Below are 16,148 nucleotides of genomic sequence, written 5' to 3' on the forward strand. Positions count from 1 at the left end.
GTTATTATTGTCAAACATATCCCCCAAATGTAAATTAGAGCATGTTTTATAGAGGTTGCTATTTTACAACGGTGGGGCAGTGTGGTAGCAAATATCCAGGTGGTACTGTTAGTTTACATACCTGGCTAAGGGGAGTCTTATAGTTTTCACAATACATTTATACAGTTATATGTGTATTTCCCCCACATTGCATACCTAAATATATATATAGTGTAGGCTATATGTGCATTTTTACTTTAATTTCTAATTTCCAATAATATTTGTAACCAATTGTACTCAAAGACAAATATACTGCATACAATGTAATTGCTTACAATGTTTTAGTAATCACTTTCAACAGATCAGTTCCTACTTCTGTTTGTAATCATGTTTTAGTTGGTTTAAGTTAGTTCCTGGAGGATTCCATGTGGTAATTGTTCATGTGGGGGTTGCACACATAGGACCATCATCATTGTTCATGTGAGGACTGGTGGGGGTTGCCCACTTAGGACCATCATCCCTTTGTGAGGATAAGCAAAGCACAATAGGTTGGCCAGACAGTATTGTGTTACTTGTGAAATGTGTACTGCAGTGAGATGTGTAAACACTACTAATGTACTAAAGTTATTTCTTTATTTTCATTTCAGAATGCCACAAGCAAGGAGAGAGCCTCGCTTCATTGCAAGATACAAGATACAAGATGCACTGGATATGGTACTGAATGTAGAGAGTGATGTGGATATCGACTTCACTGAAACTGATGAAGAGTCAGATGAAGAGGCCTGTGGAGAGGAGTCAAAAGAAAACCAACCACCCAGTGAACCCACTAACTGCCCAGTAGATGCAAACATTCAGCCGCCCCAACCGGCCAAACACTTCAGCTCAGAAGAGACAACTGAAAGAGAGTCCAAACCGCGCTCCACCCAAGGCACCACGTCAACACCTGCCATCGGATGTGTGCCAGGACCAATTTGGTCATCTCCCACGAAAGACACAGAGAGGGCGCTGCAGGAATGGTGGCTGTTCAGGGTACACCAACTTACTATGCCACAAGTGTGATGTTCGTCTGTGTATTTCAGGTCACAGGAACTGTTTCTGGGACTATCACTGCAAATAAGCGTAAGCAATTGATTGTAAATGGTGTTCAAAGTGATTTGCAGTCACTTGGAGTATGAGAGGGGGGTGCCTGTTACATTTTGCGGAGTAATTAGGTAATTAGGTTTCTTTAGTACATTTATTGTATGTATTGTTTTCATTTTGTTGTTCTTTTAATAAAATCACAATTCTTAAAAATATGGCTTACATTGATGTTATTATTCATAATGTATACTGTTCTGAGGCCAAATATTATTCATAATGTATACTGTTCTGAGGCCAAATAATAAACCATAACCATATAAATTAACCCTTATGTTGTTTTAATGAAGTATATATACATTTGCCATGTTATTCTGACAATGAGTAAAAATGGCCTATAGGAAATTCTGCTACCCGATTGACCCTACGTTGTGATATTACAACATTTGCATAAAACCTTACAAAAACTTTTTTTTTTTTTAAACACTATATTTTCTTCTCCAAAGTACTCCTACAACACCATCAGAAAGGTTGAATAATTTTTTTTGCAAGTAGAAATATATCCGGGTCTTACAGGGTTAAAGATGCAATATGTAACCTTTAGCATTAACATTATATTAGGGCTGCACGATATTGGAAAAAACTGACATTGCGATATTGCGTGGGACGGCATTAGCTCGGGAGGTAGAGCAGGTCGGCCAATGACTCAAGGGTTGGCGGTTCGAATCCCGCTCCCTCCCAGCTGTTGTCGTTGTGTCCTTGGGCAAGACACTTAACCCTCATTGCCTCGTATGAATGGGTATGAATGCCTATGAATGTTGGTGGTGGTCGGAGGGGCCGTAGGCGCGAAATGGCTGCCACGCTTCCGTCAGTCTTCCCCAGGGCAGCTGTGGCTACATCACCCGTAGCTTACCACCACTGGTACGAATGGTGTGAATGAATAATGATTCCTGTGAAGCGCTTTGGGTGTCTAGAAAAGCGCTATATAAATCCAATCATTATATTATTCCCCGCCCATGCGATATATATTGCGATATGAAAAAATACAGATTTTCACCAGATTACCAGAATAGCTCTATTTGAAAGAAAATAATATTTCTAGAATGATTGGGATGATTTTGTAGAGGAGTCCATCTGATTTTGGAGGGGAAATTAGGTATTTTAATGTTTCTCAACCACTGGGCTGTGACCTACTGGTAGGCCTCAGAGCGTCATCTATCAGGGTGCATACACATTTTGACCAATGGATTTCCATGACTTAGGCTACATACATGAAAAAGTGAGTGAGTTATGACATTCTACTTTAAAATGTCACTAGCCTATACTTCACTTAGTGTAATGCAGCCTTTAAAACCAGGGAAAGACAACATGTATGCTGTATCACCATATTACCATCCAACATCTAAGTCCATATAGTCTCAAATCACAATATGGATATAAATTTGATATATTGCCCACCCCTAATATTGAGTGCCAGAATCTACCTCCCAATGATGCTATTTGCAGAAAAACATTAGATTTAATTGATTATAATCACTGCTTTCAACTTCTTTCGTTCTTCTAACGTTTCAATAAATCAACAATGAAACACTGCTGCCACTTCACACATGGTTACTTCACACACTTGGTCTGACCCCCCTCCAGAAACTACCAAGTGGTACGCTCCGCATTTGGGGAGTTCCGGTTTTTGAGCGCACGCAGGGCAGTACAGAGATGAGGATTCACATGCAGCCGACCGGTGACAAACAATTCATTCGTGAAAAGTAATAAATATACATTTAATTGCCCAGCTATGTCTATTGTCTTTTTATTTTCACCGACATGTTTTGTGTAAATGAGTCGCTATGTATGATTACCTCTACCGTAACGTTACTGCTATCATCTGATGCATCATCAGACTGAGGGGGAGAGAGAGCTGCGCTGATACACGGACAACTTCTCAGTAATCACTTTAGCCTTCGTGTCATAAGTTGCGGTCTTGCTTTTTGGTGTTTCAAGAGTGAATATCTCCACTCCACGGACATGTTGAGTTACAGCAGCCAGCCTGCTGTATACTAGTGCGCTGCAAGCTGTGGACAAGTCCGCCTCTGCAATCACATCGTTTACAGACAGGCTACTGTCAGCAACGCAACATAAGCAAAAACAATTCAATTGAGCTCTCTGTGCATGTTTGTTGTGTTGAAGCTAAGCACTAAATGAGTGAGTACAGTAGCGGGGCGTCTCTCTCCTTTGAGATAACCTCATTTCACTCAGTAGGCTACCCCTAAAGTGAGAGTTTATCAAGCAACATGACGAGTTAATTTGTTTTTGACATCGCACGTCCTGCGATGTGACTATCGCGCATGCGCACATTGCGATGACGATGTGTAAACGATATATCGTGCAGCCCTACATTATATTATTAAAGCATTAAAATATCTAAAAACAAGTAGACTCATGTTATATAATATATAACATAGGTCTATATATTATTTATTACATTATCCCAACCGTGTCGGTGAGTGGCTTTTTGTCGATGATGTCATCACAGAGCGCCAGCTGTTATTTGAATCTCCGGTCAATTCTGGACTATTCTTACTTTTTCATAGTTACATTAGTCATGTTTTAGATACTAGGCATCTCACGCGCTTGATTCCTACTGTAGGCTCACTAGGGTTGTGTATATATATATATATATATATATATTTATGTGCATATATATATATATGTGTTGTGCATATATATATATATATGTTATGAGTATATGCATATGTATATAGATGATGTCATCAGGGTTGTGCTGATTGGTGATCGGATCGTATATCGCCGACTCAATGGCTGAATTGATGATTGATGTTCTCTAGCCGATGTTGATCGCCCCGCCCCCCCACCCAGCATGTATGTGTGCATGTCAGTCAGTGGCCCCGCCCCCCCACCCAGCATGTATGTGTGCATGTCAGTCAGTGGCCCCGCCCCCTCACCCAGCATGTATGTGTGCATGTCAGTCAGTGGCCCCGCCCCCCCACCCCAGCATGTATGTGTGCATGTCAGTCAGTGGCCCCGCCCCCCCACCCCAGCATGTATGTGTGCATGTCAGTCAGTGGCCCCGCCCCCCCACCCCAGCATGCAGTGGCGTGCCTGACCAAGTTGGTGCCCTAGGCAAGATTTTTGCTGGTGCCCCCCCCTCCCCCCTCCCCCAAAGAAAATATAATAAAAATTATATCGCAGCTAATCCAGCACTGCAGTGCAGGCTCAGAATCGCCCTTCCCCAGTGGCGCTGGAAGTTCTTTTAGGTAGGGGGTGCTGTAAGGAAGGGTCTCTTGGTGCTGCCCGCGAGGGCAGCGCCGAAGAAAATTTTACGTTTTTTGGACTTTCATCCATATTTAGAAGAATATTTAATTTGAAATTAACATTAGGATTATACTGTTGTGATGTCATTATTCAGTAACTTCTCCTTTTCTCACTCACTTTCATGTAAGCACCTGCTCTCCCTTTAGTCGTTTTACACTACAACAGACAGAAACACAGGCATAAACACTGAACTTATTATTATTATTATGGAAAACCAGATTATGATGAAAATTAAACACTTTTGAAGAGAGAGCGTATGAAATAAGATTAGAGCTGGGAAGCACAAACTGTTTTTTAATGCATCTTGTTGGTGGTATAAACACAAGACAGCCAAATCCAACAATTTCGAAAATCCATTTCTTGCCACCAGGGGGTGCTGCAGCACCCTCAGCACCCACCTTCCAGCTCCCTTCCCCCACTCTGGGAAAAAGCTCCGAGCAGGTAGAAGGGGGCGCGGCCGCGCAGGGGGTGGGGTGGTATGGATTAGGGACCATGGTGAAAGTGCTGCAGCCCGGGCAGCCAGAAAGCCAGAATTAGAAAAATGATTTCACTATTATTTAAGACTTAAGACGTTGTTCTTCTTATTTTTGTCTACTATTGTAAAATAATAGTAGGCCTATTATCATGAAAAAGTATTTGTAAAAAAAAAAAAAAAAAAAAAAAAAAACTCTCTGGCGCCCCTAACGGCTCAAGCGCCCTTAGCATTTGCCTAGTTCGCCTAATGGACGGCACGCCACTGCCAGCATGTATGTGTGCATGTCAGTCAGTGGCCCCGCCCCTCCACCCCAGCATGTATGTGTGCATGTCAGTCAGAGGCCCCGCCCCCCACCCCAGCATGTATGTGTGCATGTCAGTCAGAGGCCCCGCCCCCCCACCCCAGCATGTATGTGTGCATGTCAGTCAGTGGCCCCGCCCCCCCACCCCAGCATGTATGTGTGCATGTCAGTCAGAGGCCCCGCCCCCCACCCCGGCATGTATGTGTGCATGTCAGTCAGAGGCCCCACCCCCCACCCCAGCATGTATGTGTGCATGTCAGTCAGAGGCCCCGCCCCCCACCCCGGCATGTATGTGTGCATGTCAGTCAGAGGCCCCGCCCCCCCACCCCAGCATGTATGTGTGCATGTCAGTCAGAGGCCCCGCCCCCCCACCCCAGCATGTATGTGTGCATGTCAGTCAGTGGCCCCGCCCCTCCACCCCGGCATGTATGTGTGCATGTCAGTCAGAGGCCCCACCCCCCCACCCAGCATGTATGTGTGCATGTCAGTCAGTGGCCCTGCCCCTCCACCCCAGCATGTATGTGTGCATGTCAGTCAGTGGCCCCGCCCCTCCACCCCAGCATGTATGTGTGCATGTCAGTCAGAGGCCCCGCCCCCCCACCCCAACATGTATGTGTGCATGTCAGTCAGTGGCCCCGCCCCCTCACCCAGCATGTATGTGTGCATGTCAGTCAGTGGCCCCGCCCCCCCACCCCAGCATGTATGTGTGCATGTCAGTCAGAGGCCCCGCCCCCCACCCCAGCATGTATGTGTGCATGTCAGTCAGTGGCCCCGCCCCTCCACCCCAGCATGTATGTGTGCATGTCAGTCAGTGGCCCCGCCCCCCACCCCAGCATGTATGTGTGCATGTCAGTCAGTGGCTGCTGCGGCTGCCTGGTGAGCAGAGATGTGGGACGCTGCAGTGAGTGTAGTGTAGTGTGTGTGTGTGTGTGTGTGTGTGTGTGTGTGTGTGTGTGTGTGTGTGTGTGTGTGTGTGTGCTGTTCAGGCTATTTGTCAGTGAATAAATGCTACTACTCTATATTTAAACATGTTTCTGATGTCCGCAATTAACCTTGTTAATAAAATCTTTAATTACAAACCTGTTTGCTGTCGCTTTTGTCCTTTGATCTGCTCATCTCCTCTTTTCTTTTTTTTCTCTCTCTCGTTCTCCACACATGCTACCTGCCTGCATGATGCTCACCAGCTCAATAAGAGTATGGAATGTTTATGATTAAAGATAAGATACTATTGTTCAACTGAACATGAGATGCAGTAATAGTACTGTCTGTCGCACCGAGCGCAGACACACAGATGGAGCTGAACGAAAGCAGCCAATATAGGCTATCAATCTGTTTAAGAGCGGGCGGCTGTCATATACAGTTTAGCCTATAAATTGGGTTCATTCATAAATAAATAGTCACCCTGAGTGCCAGAGCTTCACTCCAGACTAACTGGACTGTTTCAAGTTGAAATGTCTTTGAACAGCCGCGCTCTCATTTAGATGAACGAACTGGCTCCCTCACAACAAAGCAAGATGGAATTGGTGCAGAAGAAAAATGTTACTTCGCCTATTTGGGAGTATTTCAGGTTTAAACCAGATGCAAAAGGTGAGCCAGGATGTAACGCAGGCAATTTGCAAGCTTTGCAAGAGAGTTGTACCGTTAAAGGAATCTAAAAACCACCAACCTACACGGACACGCTGCTGAGAATGCCAGGCTAGCCCCAAAAGATGCTGCTGCAAGTGGAAGTCAGATGAGGCAGCCTTCCATCTTGCAGAAAGCACAACGTAATTGTAATCATATCCATAAGAAACGTTACTCTGGGAGCTGAGCACAGACTAAAGCTTTGAGGCAGCATGTGTAGAATGAGAGAAAAAAGAAAAGACGAGACGAGAGTCGACACAGATCAAAGGACAAGCGACTGCAAACAGGTTTGTATCATTAGATTTGATTAACGAGGCTCATTGCGGACATCAGAAACATGTTTATAGCCTTTATTCACTGACAGTCTGAAGACACACTACTCACTGGCGTTGGGGGCGGGGCTTACGATGACATCGTGCATTGGCGATGTCAAAGGGTGGCGATTGGACGATCTATCTAGAATTTAATTTAATATTTTAACATCATTCCAACACCACCGAGAGATTGTTTGGCAGACACATGCTCGCCTATCCTGTGTTTAGTTGAGTTTATTTATTTGTTGGACAGGCACAGTGGAGATTAATGGTAAAAATGGAAGAAGGCTAGTTTTCATCCAGCGGAGACTTCAGTGTTTCATTGTGGAGTTGTGGTGAATCTGCAGACAGAAGTGCACAACAGCTGCTGCAGGAAGTAAACAACAATCACACATACACGTATGGAGACAGGATAGTGGAGCGACCAGATAGGCTGTTACACCGGCGTCAATATCATGATATGACAACATGTCTCTCTCTCTCTCTCTCTCTCTCTCTGTGTTGTGCAGTGTGCACGCTGCCGAGACTCTGACAGCCACCGCAGCTCTCTCTGTCTGTCCCTTTTCCCTCTCTCAGTAGACACACACATGCTACGACTATGATGCGATCACTTGAGCCTATCAAATCCAACTTGCCACAATAATAAGACATCTCTCTCTCTCTCTCTCTCTCTCTCTCTCTCTCTCTCTCTCTCTCTCTCTCTCTCTCTCTCTCTCTCTCCGGTGCCAAAGATGACTCCTCAGGCTCATGAGGTTTAATGTTAAAGCTGAGTATGCACCTGGTAAGACACTGGTGGTCGCTGACACGCTGTCAAGGAGTCCGGCAGTCAGCATGAAGGACAGCAACACGGAGGCTGACGTCTGCTGCTATGTGAACTCCATCATAAGCACCTTATCTGCATCCAGGTGGAAGTTAGAGGAGATCAGGGAGGCTGAAAGTGAACTCCAAGCAGTAGTAAAGCTGATAAGAAACGGATGGCCAGACCACAGCAGCCGACTACACCCCTCAGCAAGAGACTACTAAGACTACAGAGGGAGTCTCTCAGAGTGTGACGGCTTAATCACAATGGGAAGCAGTATAGTTATCCCTCAGTCACTGAGAGAGGAGATATTAGGAAAAATCCACGAGGGGCACCAGGGCCTCTCCAGATGCAGGGAGAGGGCACAAGCATCAGTGTGGTGGCCAGGCCTATCAGCTGATTTGAAACAAAGAGTGGAGAGATGTGAGTTCTGTTGTAAAAACAAGAGAGAACAGCGGAAAGAACCACTAAACCAAACCCCCTTACCAGACAGGCCCTGGCAGAGGGTTGTCATGGACTTGTGTGAACACAAAGGAAACAGCTATTTGGTAGTTTCAGATTATTTCTCTCGCTACCTTGAGATACTGGAATTACCCACTACAACAGCTGATCAGGTGGTGATGAAGTTAAAGGTGACCTTTGCCAGGTATGGGATCCCTGACACAGTCTGCTCAGAGAACGGGCCACAATTTGTATGTGAGACCTTCAAAAGATTCAGTCAGGAGTACGACTTCGATCACATCACATCCAGCCCGCACCACCCATCACATCACATCACATCACATCACATCACATCCAGCCTGCACCACCCATCACATCACATCACATCACATCACATCACATCCAGCCCGCACCACCCATCCGGGAACGGGCAGGCAGACAGCTAAGAGGATCCTGAAGCAGAAGGATCCGGTGCTGGCCCTTCTGAGCTACCGAACCACACCCACAACATCAACCGGTGTAAGCCCAGCGGAGCTTCTGGGCTTTGAACGCGCAGTTCAAATAAAAGAAGTAACGTTCAAACAACGTCTCATCATTTGACACTGAATCTGTCCATCTCTTTATACAGTCTATGCTTTTAGCTACAGACTACACATCACACTGACTCTCTCTTTATACAGTCTATGCATTTAGCCACAAACTACACATCACACTGACTCTGTCCACCTCTTCATACAGTCTATGCTTTTAGCCACAGACTACACATCATACTGACTCTGTCCACCTCTTCATACAGTCTATGCTTTTAGCCACAGACTACACGTCACACTGACTCTGTCCATGTCTTTATACAGTCTATGCTTTTAGCTACAGACTACACATCACACTGACTCTGTCCACCTCTTCATACAGTCTATGCTTTTAGCCACAGACTACACGTCACACTGACTCTGTCCATCTCTTTATACAGTCTATGCTTTTAGCCACAGACTACACATCATACTGACTCTGTCCATCTCTTTATACAGTATGCTTTTAGCCACAGACTACACATCACACTGACTCTGTCCATCTCTTTATACAGTCTATGTGTTTAGCCACAGACCACACGTCACACTGACTCTGTCCATCTCTTTATACAGTCTATGCTTTTAGCCACAGACTACACATCACACTGACTCTGTCCATCTCTTTATACAGTCTATGCTTTTAGCCACAGACTACACATCATACTGACTCTGTCCATCTCTTTATACAGTCTATGCTTTTAGCCACAGACTACACATCACACTGACTTTGTCCATCTCTTTATACAGTCTATGTGTTTAGCCACAGGCCACACGTCACACTGACTCTGTCCATCTCTTTATACAGTCTATGCTTTTAGCCACATACTACACATCACACTGACTCTGTCCATCTCTTTATACAGTATATGCTTTTAGCCACAGACTACACATCACACTGACTCTGTCCATCTCTTTATACAGTCTATCCTTTTAGCCACAGACTACACATCATACTGACTCTGTCCATCTCTTTATACAGTCTATGCTTTTAGCCACAGACTACACATCACACTGACTCTGTCTATCTCTTTATACAGTCTATGCTTTTAGCCACAGACTACACATCATACTGACTCTGTCCATCTCTTTATACAGTCTATCCTTTTAGCCACATACTACACATCACACTGACTCTGTCCATCTCTTTATACAGTTTATGCTTTTAGCCACAGACTACACATCACACTGACTCTGTCTATCTCTTTATACAGTCTATCCTTTTAGCCACAGACTACACATCACACTGACTCTGTCTATCTCTTTATACAGTCTATGCTTTTAGCCACAGACTACACATCACACTGACTCTGTCCATCTCTTTATACAGTTTATGCTTTTAGCCACAGACTACACATCACACTGACTCTGTCTATCTATTTATACAGTCTATGCTTTTAGCCACAGACTACACATCACACTGACTCTGTCCATCTCTTTATACAGTCTATCCTTTTAGCCACATACTACACATCACACTGACTCTGTCCATCTCTTTATACAGTCTATGCTTTTAGCCACAGACTACACATCACACTGACTCTGTCCATCTCTTTATACAGTCTATGCTTTTAGCCACAGACTACACATCACACTGACTCTGTCCATCTCTTTATACAGTCTATGCTTTTAGCCACAGACTACACATCACACTGACTCTGTCCATCTCTTTATACAGTATATGCTTTTAGCCACAGACTACACATCACACTGACTCTGTCCATCTCTTTATACAGTATGCTTTTAGCCACAGACTACACATCATACTGACTCTGTCCATCTCTTTATGCAGTCTATGCTTTTAGCCACAGACTAGACATCACACTGACTCTGTCCATCTCTTTATACAGTATGCTTTTAGCCACAGACTACACATCACACTGACTCTGTCCATCTATTTATACAGTATATGCTTTTAGCCACAGACTACACATCACACTGACTCTGTCCATCTCTTTATACAGTCTATGCTTTTAGCCACATACTACACATCACACTGACTCTGTCCATCTCTTTATACAGTCTATGCTTTTAGCCACAGACTAGACATCACACTGACTCTGTCCATCTATTTATACAGTCTATGCTTTTAGCCACAGACTACACATCACACTGATTCTGTCTATCTATTTATACAGTCTATGCTTTTAGCCACAGACTACACATCACACTGATTCTGTCTATCTATTTATACAGTCTATGCTTTTAGCCACAGACTAGACATCACACTGACTCTGTCCATCTCTTTATACAGTCTATGCTTTTAGCCACAGACTACACATCACACTGACTCTGTCCATCTCTTTATACAGTCTATGCTTTTAGCCACAGACTACACATCACACTGACTCTGTCCATCTCTTTATACAGTATATGCTTTTAGCCACAGACTACACATCACACTGACTCTGTCCATCTCTTTATACAGTATGCTTTTAGCCACAGACTACACATCATACTGACTCTGTCCATCTCTTTATGCAGTCTATGCTTTTAGCCACAGACTAGACATCACACTGACTCTGTCCATCTCTTTATACAGTATGCTTTTAGCCACAGACTACACATCACACTGACTCTGTCCATCTATTTATACAGTATATGCTTTTAGCCACAGACTACACATCACACTGACTCTGTCCATCTCTTTATACAGTCTATGCTTTTAGCCACATACTACACATCACACTGACTCTGTCCATCTCTTTATACAGTCTATGCTTTTAGCCACAGACTAGACATCACACTGACTCTGTCCATCTATTTATACAGTCTATGCTTTTAGCCACAGACTACACATCACACTGATTCTGTCTATCTATTTATACAGTCTATGCTTTTAGCCACAGACTACACATCACACTGATTCTGTCTATCTATTTATACAGTCTATGCTTTTAGCCACAGACTAGACATCATACTGACTCTGTCCATCTCTTTATACAGTCTATGCTTTTAGCCACAGACTACACATCACACTGACTCTGTCCATCTCTTTATACAGTCTATGCTTTTAGCCACAGACTACACATCACACTGACTTTGTCCATCTCTATATACAGTCTATGCTTTTAGCCACAGACTACACATCACACTGACTTTGTCCATCTCTATATACAGTCTATGCTTTTAGCCACAGACTACACATCACACTGACTTTGTCCATCTCTATATAGACCAAATCAGCGGGATGTTTACATTTACTTCCGGGTACCCCTGAGGTCCACACATTATAATGGCGGTGGACGGCACAAACTGACGTGTTGAAGACAAAAACAGACAAAGAAGACAAAAATGGTTCGTCCGTGTTGTGTTGTTGTTTAATATCATTCATAACAACACTTTCACTAACGTTAGTGGAGACCAGACTAGCTAATTTACCTGTTGGACCAGACTAGAGTAGACTTGAAGCTAAATTAAATTGACGTGGCGTCAGTAGCTCTGTCTGTACCAGGCTCTTTCTCGCCGAGAAGAGCCTGGTGACGCGAGGTTACTCTGTCTGTAACGTAAAAAAACAGCGAGTTTGACAGACAAACAAACGTTATTAGCTAGCTAACACTACATAAAACAAACACAGAAGGAAGGCTAGATACGTCGGACAAGCATGTTTACCAACCGTTTAACCATTTAAATTGAAAGTAGTCGGCCGAAAACAACGAGAGGGTTTGACAGCATTTATTTGACAACACGCACATTTAAACCTGCCGCCTTCCCCAAGTGGTACCCGGAAGTAAATTTGTTTACATGGTGACGTCACGGTGATTTGGTCTAAACAGTCTATGCTTTTAGCTACAGACACACGTCACACTGACTTTGTCCATCTCTTTATACAGTCTATGCTTTTAGCCACAGACTACACATCACACTGACTTTGTCCATCTCTATATACAGTCTATGCTTTTAGCTACAGACACACGTCACACTGACTTTGTCCATCTCTTTATACAGTCTATGCTTTTAGCCACAGACTACACGTCACACTGACTTTGTCCATCTCTTTATATAGTCTATGCTTTTAGCCACAGACTACACATCACATTGACTCTGTCCATCTCTATATACAGTCTATGCTTTTAGCCACAGACTACACATCACACTGACTCTGTCCATTATCTTTATACAGTCTATGCTTTTAGCTACAGACACACATCACATTGTAAGGTGCCCAACGTTTTTACACTTCAGATCTACTTTTACATTTTTCAACAGTGTGTGTGTGTGCGCACGTTTGTGTGTGGGTGTGTGTGTGTGTGTGTCTCTGTGTGTGTGTGTGTGTGTGTGTGTGTGTGTGTGTGTGTGTGTGTGTGTGTGCGCGCGCGCGCGCGCACATGTTTGTGTGGATCACATGTTTCTGCACAGTTTAATCAAACAGTTTTAACACAAGACAACAACTCAGCGCTGCTTCAGGGCTTAAAATTCACTTTGCAAAGTGGGAGGGGAATTCCCCCCTTATGTTCTTCAGATAGGGGAGAATTATAGATTGGGGGGGGGGGGGATTTATAGACTTCAAGCGTGATTTTTTTTCTTCTATAACAAATGTCTGCTTCTCCTGTCCGATAAGCGATAATAATTTCACATTTCCATATTTAAAAAAGGAGGTTCTTAACCTGTAGTTTATGCATATCTTAGTCTAAATTATGGCTTTTGTCATTATCTGCAGACTAAGCAGTCATAGGCTTTCGGTTCTATCGAAGCCTTTATTTTTCTGCATTGAGTGATACACACTAACACACTCATATCATATTACATCAGAAGTGTTCTTTGTTTTGTGTTAGTGATGTCAGTTAAATTTGGGTAGGTCAGAGCTATGGAATATTAAATCATCCATCTTTTCTCACTACATCTGCCTTTCTGCTTACCGAGCGGGGAGGCTACACCGCTGCCTGTAGTCTGGAGGCAAAAACTTCTGGCTTCTTCTGGCTATGGGCGGAATGTAGGAACCAAAGTGCTTCAAAGATGTAATGTCATGGATTCTGCAAGTTTCTTCAAGTACTTCTTTGAAGACTTAGTTTGGTGTCCATGCTTCTTATTTTTTCGCTAACTCGTAGCAACTGGCAAGGTTAGACTGCCTACTGCTGCATTTCTATGGGGGAACGAAAACACTGCAGAGCGGAACACAGGACCAGAACACGGAGCGGGTCATCCTGTCTGTAGTAATTGGTACCAGGCTCTTCCCGAGGAGAAGAGCCTGGTGACGCGAGGTTAGCTGCCTGAGGTAACGTTCAGCTAACAGTCCGCTGTCTAATGTGCCTGACCAGTCGTCTGTATTCAGCAACGTTCGTTCCTCACCGTCAACACCTGGGCTAAAATAAGCCTATAAACATTGACGCGCAAACAATTGCGGGACTTCTCCCGCATTATAAATGACAAATCTGCGGGAATTACAAAAATATGCGCAAATCTCGTAATCCCGTACCAAATTTTAAGCCCTGGGCTTTGGTTGCCTGGCAACAAACAACGTGTCACAGCAGTAAATGTCCCCCACCTTCAGAAGGCCAGTCAGCTCACCATGCTTGGTTCCACATATCATGTGACTCTGGACATTGTAAAACTCCTAGCAGCAGTTTGTCCAGTCAACACCTGGGTCAGTGACCGAGTGCCCAGGTGATTCAAGCCACCATAGTGTAGTATTAGTATTAAATGTGTGAACTTAAACGTATGTTTGAATGTGTATGTTTATGTTATGGACAAGTTGGACATTGAATCATGTCAGTGTGTTTTACTGGTATTGTTCCAGACCTTTGAACTTGTGTAAAATTCACAAGTGTACCTTCAATTAAAGAAAGTTTCAACAGGTTAGGTTATGGTTAGGTGTAGCGGCACCTGGTGGACATCTGCACTCTTTTACTATTTTCCTTTTGATATGAGCTCATTAAGCCACGATAAGCCCTCTTTTTGTCATATCTTCCCACTATATAATATATAATAAATTACAAAATCAAATGATGTCAAATGTATTTCTCTTGTCACATTGCTAGTTCTTATGGTGCCGTATACCTGGGGGGATCTACTACTTTCATCAATGGTAAATATGTGTTTTCCTCGTTAAGCAGCTTTCACATGAAGTCTTTTAGAAAGTCCCACATGATGTCATCACCTTCACAGTAGGAAGCATGCACGATTATTCGTTGGTGCACTGGCTGCACGTGCAACCCCTAGTGGCCAGATTTTTTTTTACTTTTTTTTTTTCACCTTTTATTTATACAGGGGGAGTCTCACAGAGCAATGCTCTCTTTTTCAGGAGTGCCCTGTTCAGAATGTGTTGTCATATCCTACTATAGCATTCAGTGTCTCCTATACAGTTATCTATTTGTGGAGGTACACCACAATAGATTTTGAGCACCACAAATAGATTTTGACTGCCACATATTTATTTCAAGTAGTTGACTGCAAACACTTGCTTTAGGAGCCCACTAGATGGTGCTCTGAGGCCAAACAGTGGGCCACGGTTCAGTGGTTGGGAAACACTATCATGCGGATAGAATAGGCTATATTATAAGGAGACAATTATTTTTTCATCACTGTAAAGCCACAGCATAGTGAAGAGGATATTAATGTGATGTGTGTAGTCTACTAGCCTCTTCATTTTGCTCTCAGAGTGCCCCAGATTAATGCATTTTATTTTAAAATTTACAAAATTTCTTTATCCCCCCTAGAGACCTAGAGACCCCCTACCGGACTTAAATTTACTTCTGGGTAGTGCAACTCCTGTTTGGAAGGTCTAGAATCGCCTATGGTAGGAAGTGAATGAATGACATCACATGCTGCTGTGTGAATGGACTTTCTATCTATCTAGTTGAATGTGTTGCTTTGTTTTCATGAATCAAATGAAATACACACTTACATTTCCTCAGACCTGGTTTCAACCACCGCACTGCATCATGGTCCACACTGGAGGAAGAAACAAAGTCAGATCAGAATGTAACCACGTTCAAATTCACCATACATTGTAAGCTAATGTTAAGTTGATTAAGGGTAAAATGGTTTAAATATGGTTTCAAAAGTCAATAAAAGTTTAAAATGAATAGTGGAATAAATAAGTTAGAAAGCTACAGATGTACAGTTATAAATATTTTATTTTATTTTGAAAGATCATTTGGCAAGAGGAAGTGGTAATCTAGAATACTGGTCCTTCATTGGTTGAGGGAAGAATCAATCACGGGAAGGGGTGGACACAGGAAGTAGGCGCTTGTGTGAACCATGCACTTGACTGCCCAAGTCACGGGGCCCGTTCCAATACCCA

At 43.5% G+C, this 16,148-nt stretch overlaps 1 protein-coding gene across 1 annotated transcript in view; it reads right to left on the reverse strand.

Annotated features, from left to right (window-relative positions):
- Positions 1 to 16,148, reverse strand: part of LOC310782199 (uncharacterized protein) — a gene marked incomplete at its 5' end in the record, with an annotated part of 43,512 nt that overhangs the window by 4,159 nt on the left and 23,205 nt on the right. Inside the window, one exon of the mRNA XM_083642885.1 lies at positions 15,750 to 15,796. Coding sequence (XP_083499011.1) covers positions 15,750 to 15,796 — 47 coding nt within the window. The remainder of the gene's footprint in view (positions 1 to 15,749; positions 15,797 to 16,148) is intronic.

Source organism: Poromitra crassiceps (assembly GCF_964638095.1).
Source record: "Poromitra crassiceps genome assembly, chromosome: 9".
Lineage (NCBI taxonomy): Eukaryota > Metazoa > Chordata > Actinopteri > Beryciformes > Melamphaidae > Poromitra > Poromitra crassiceps.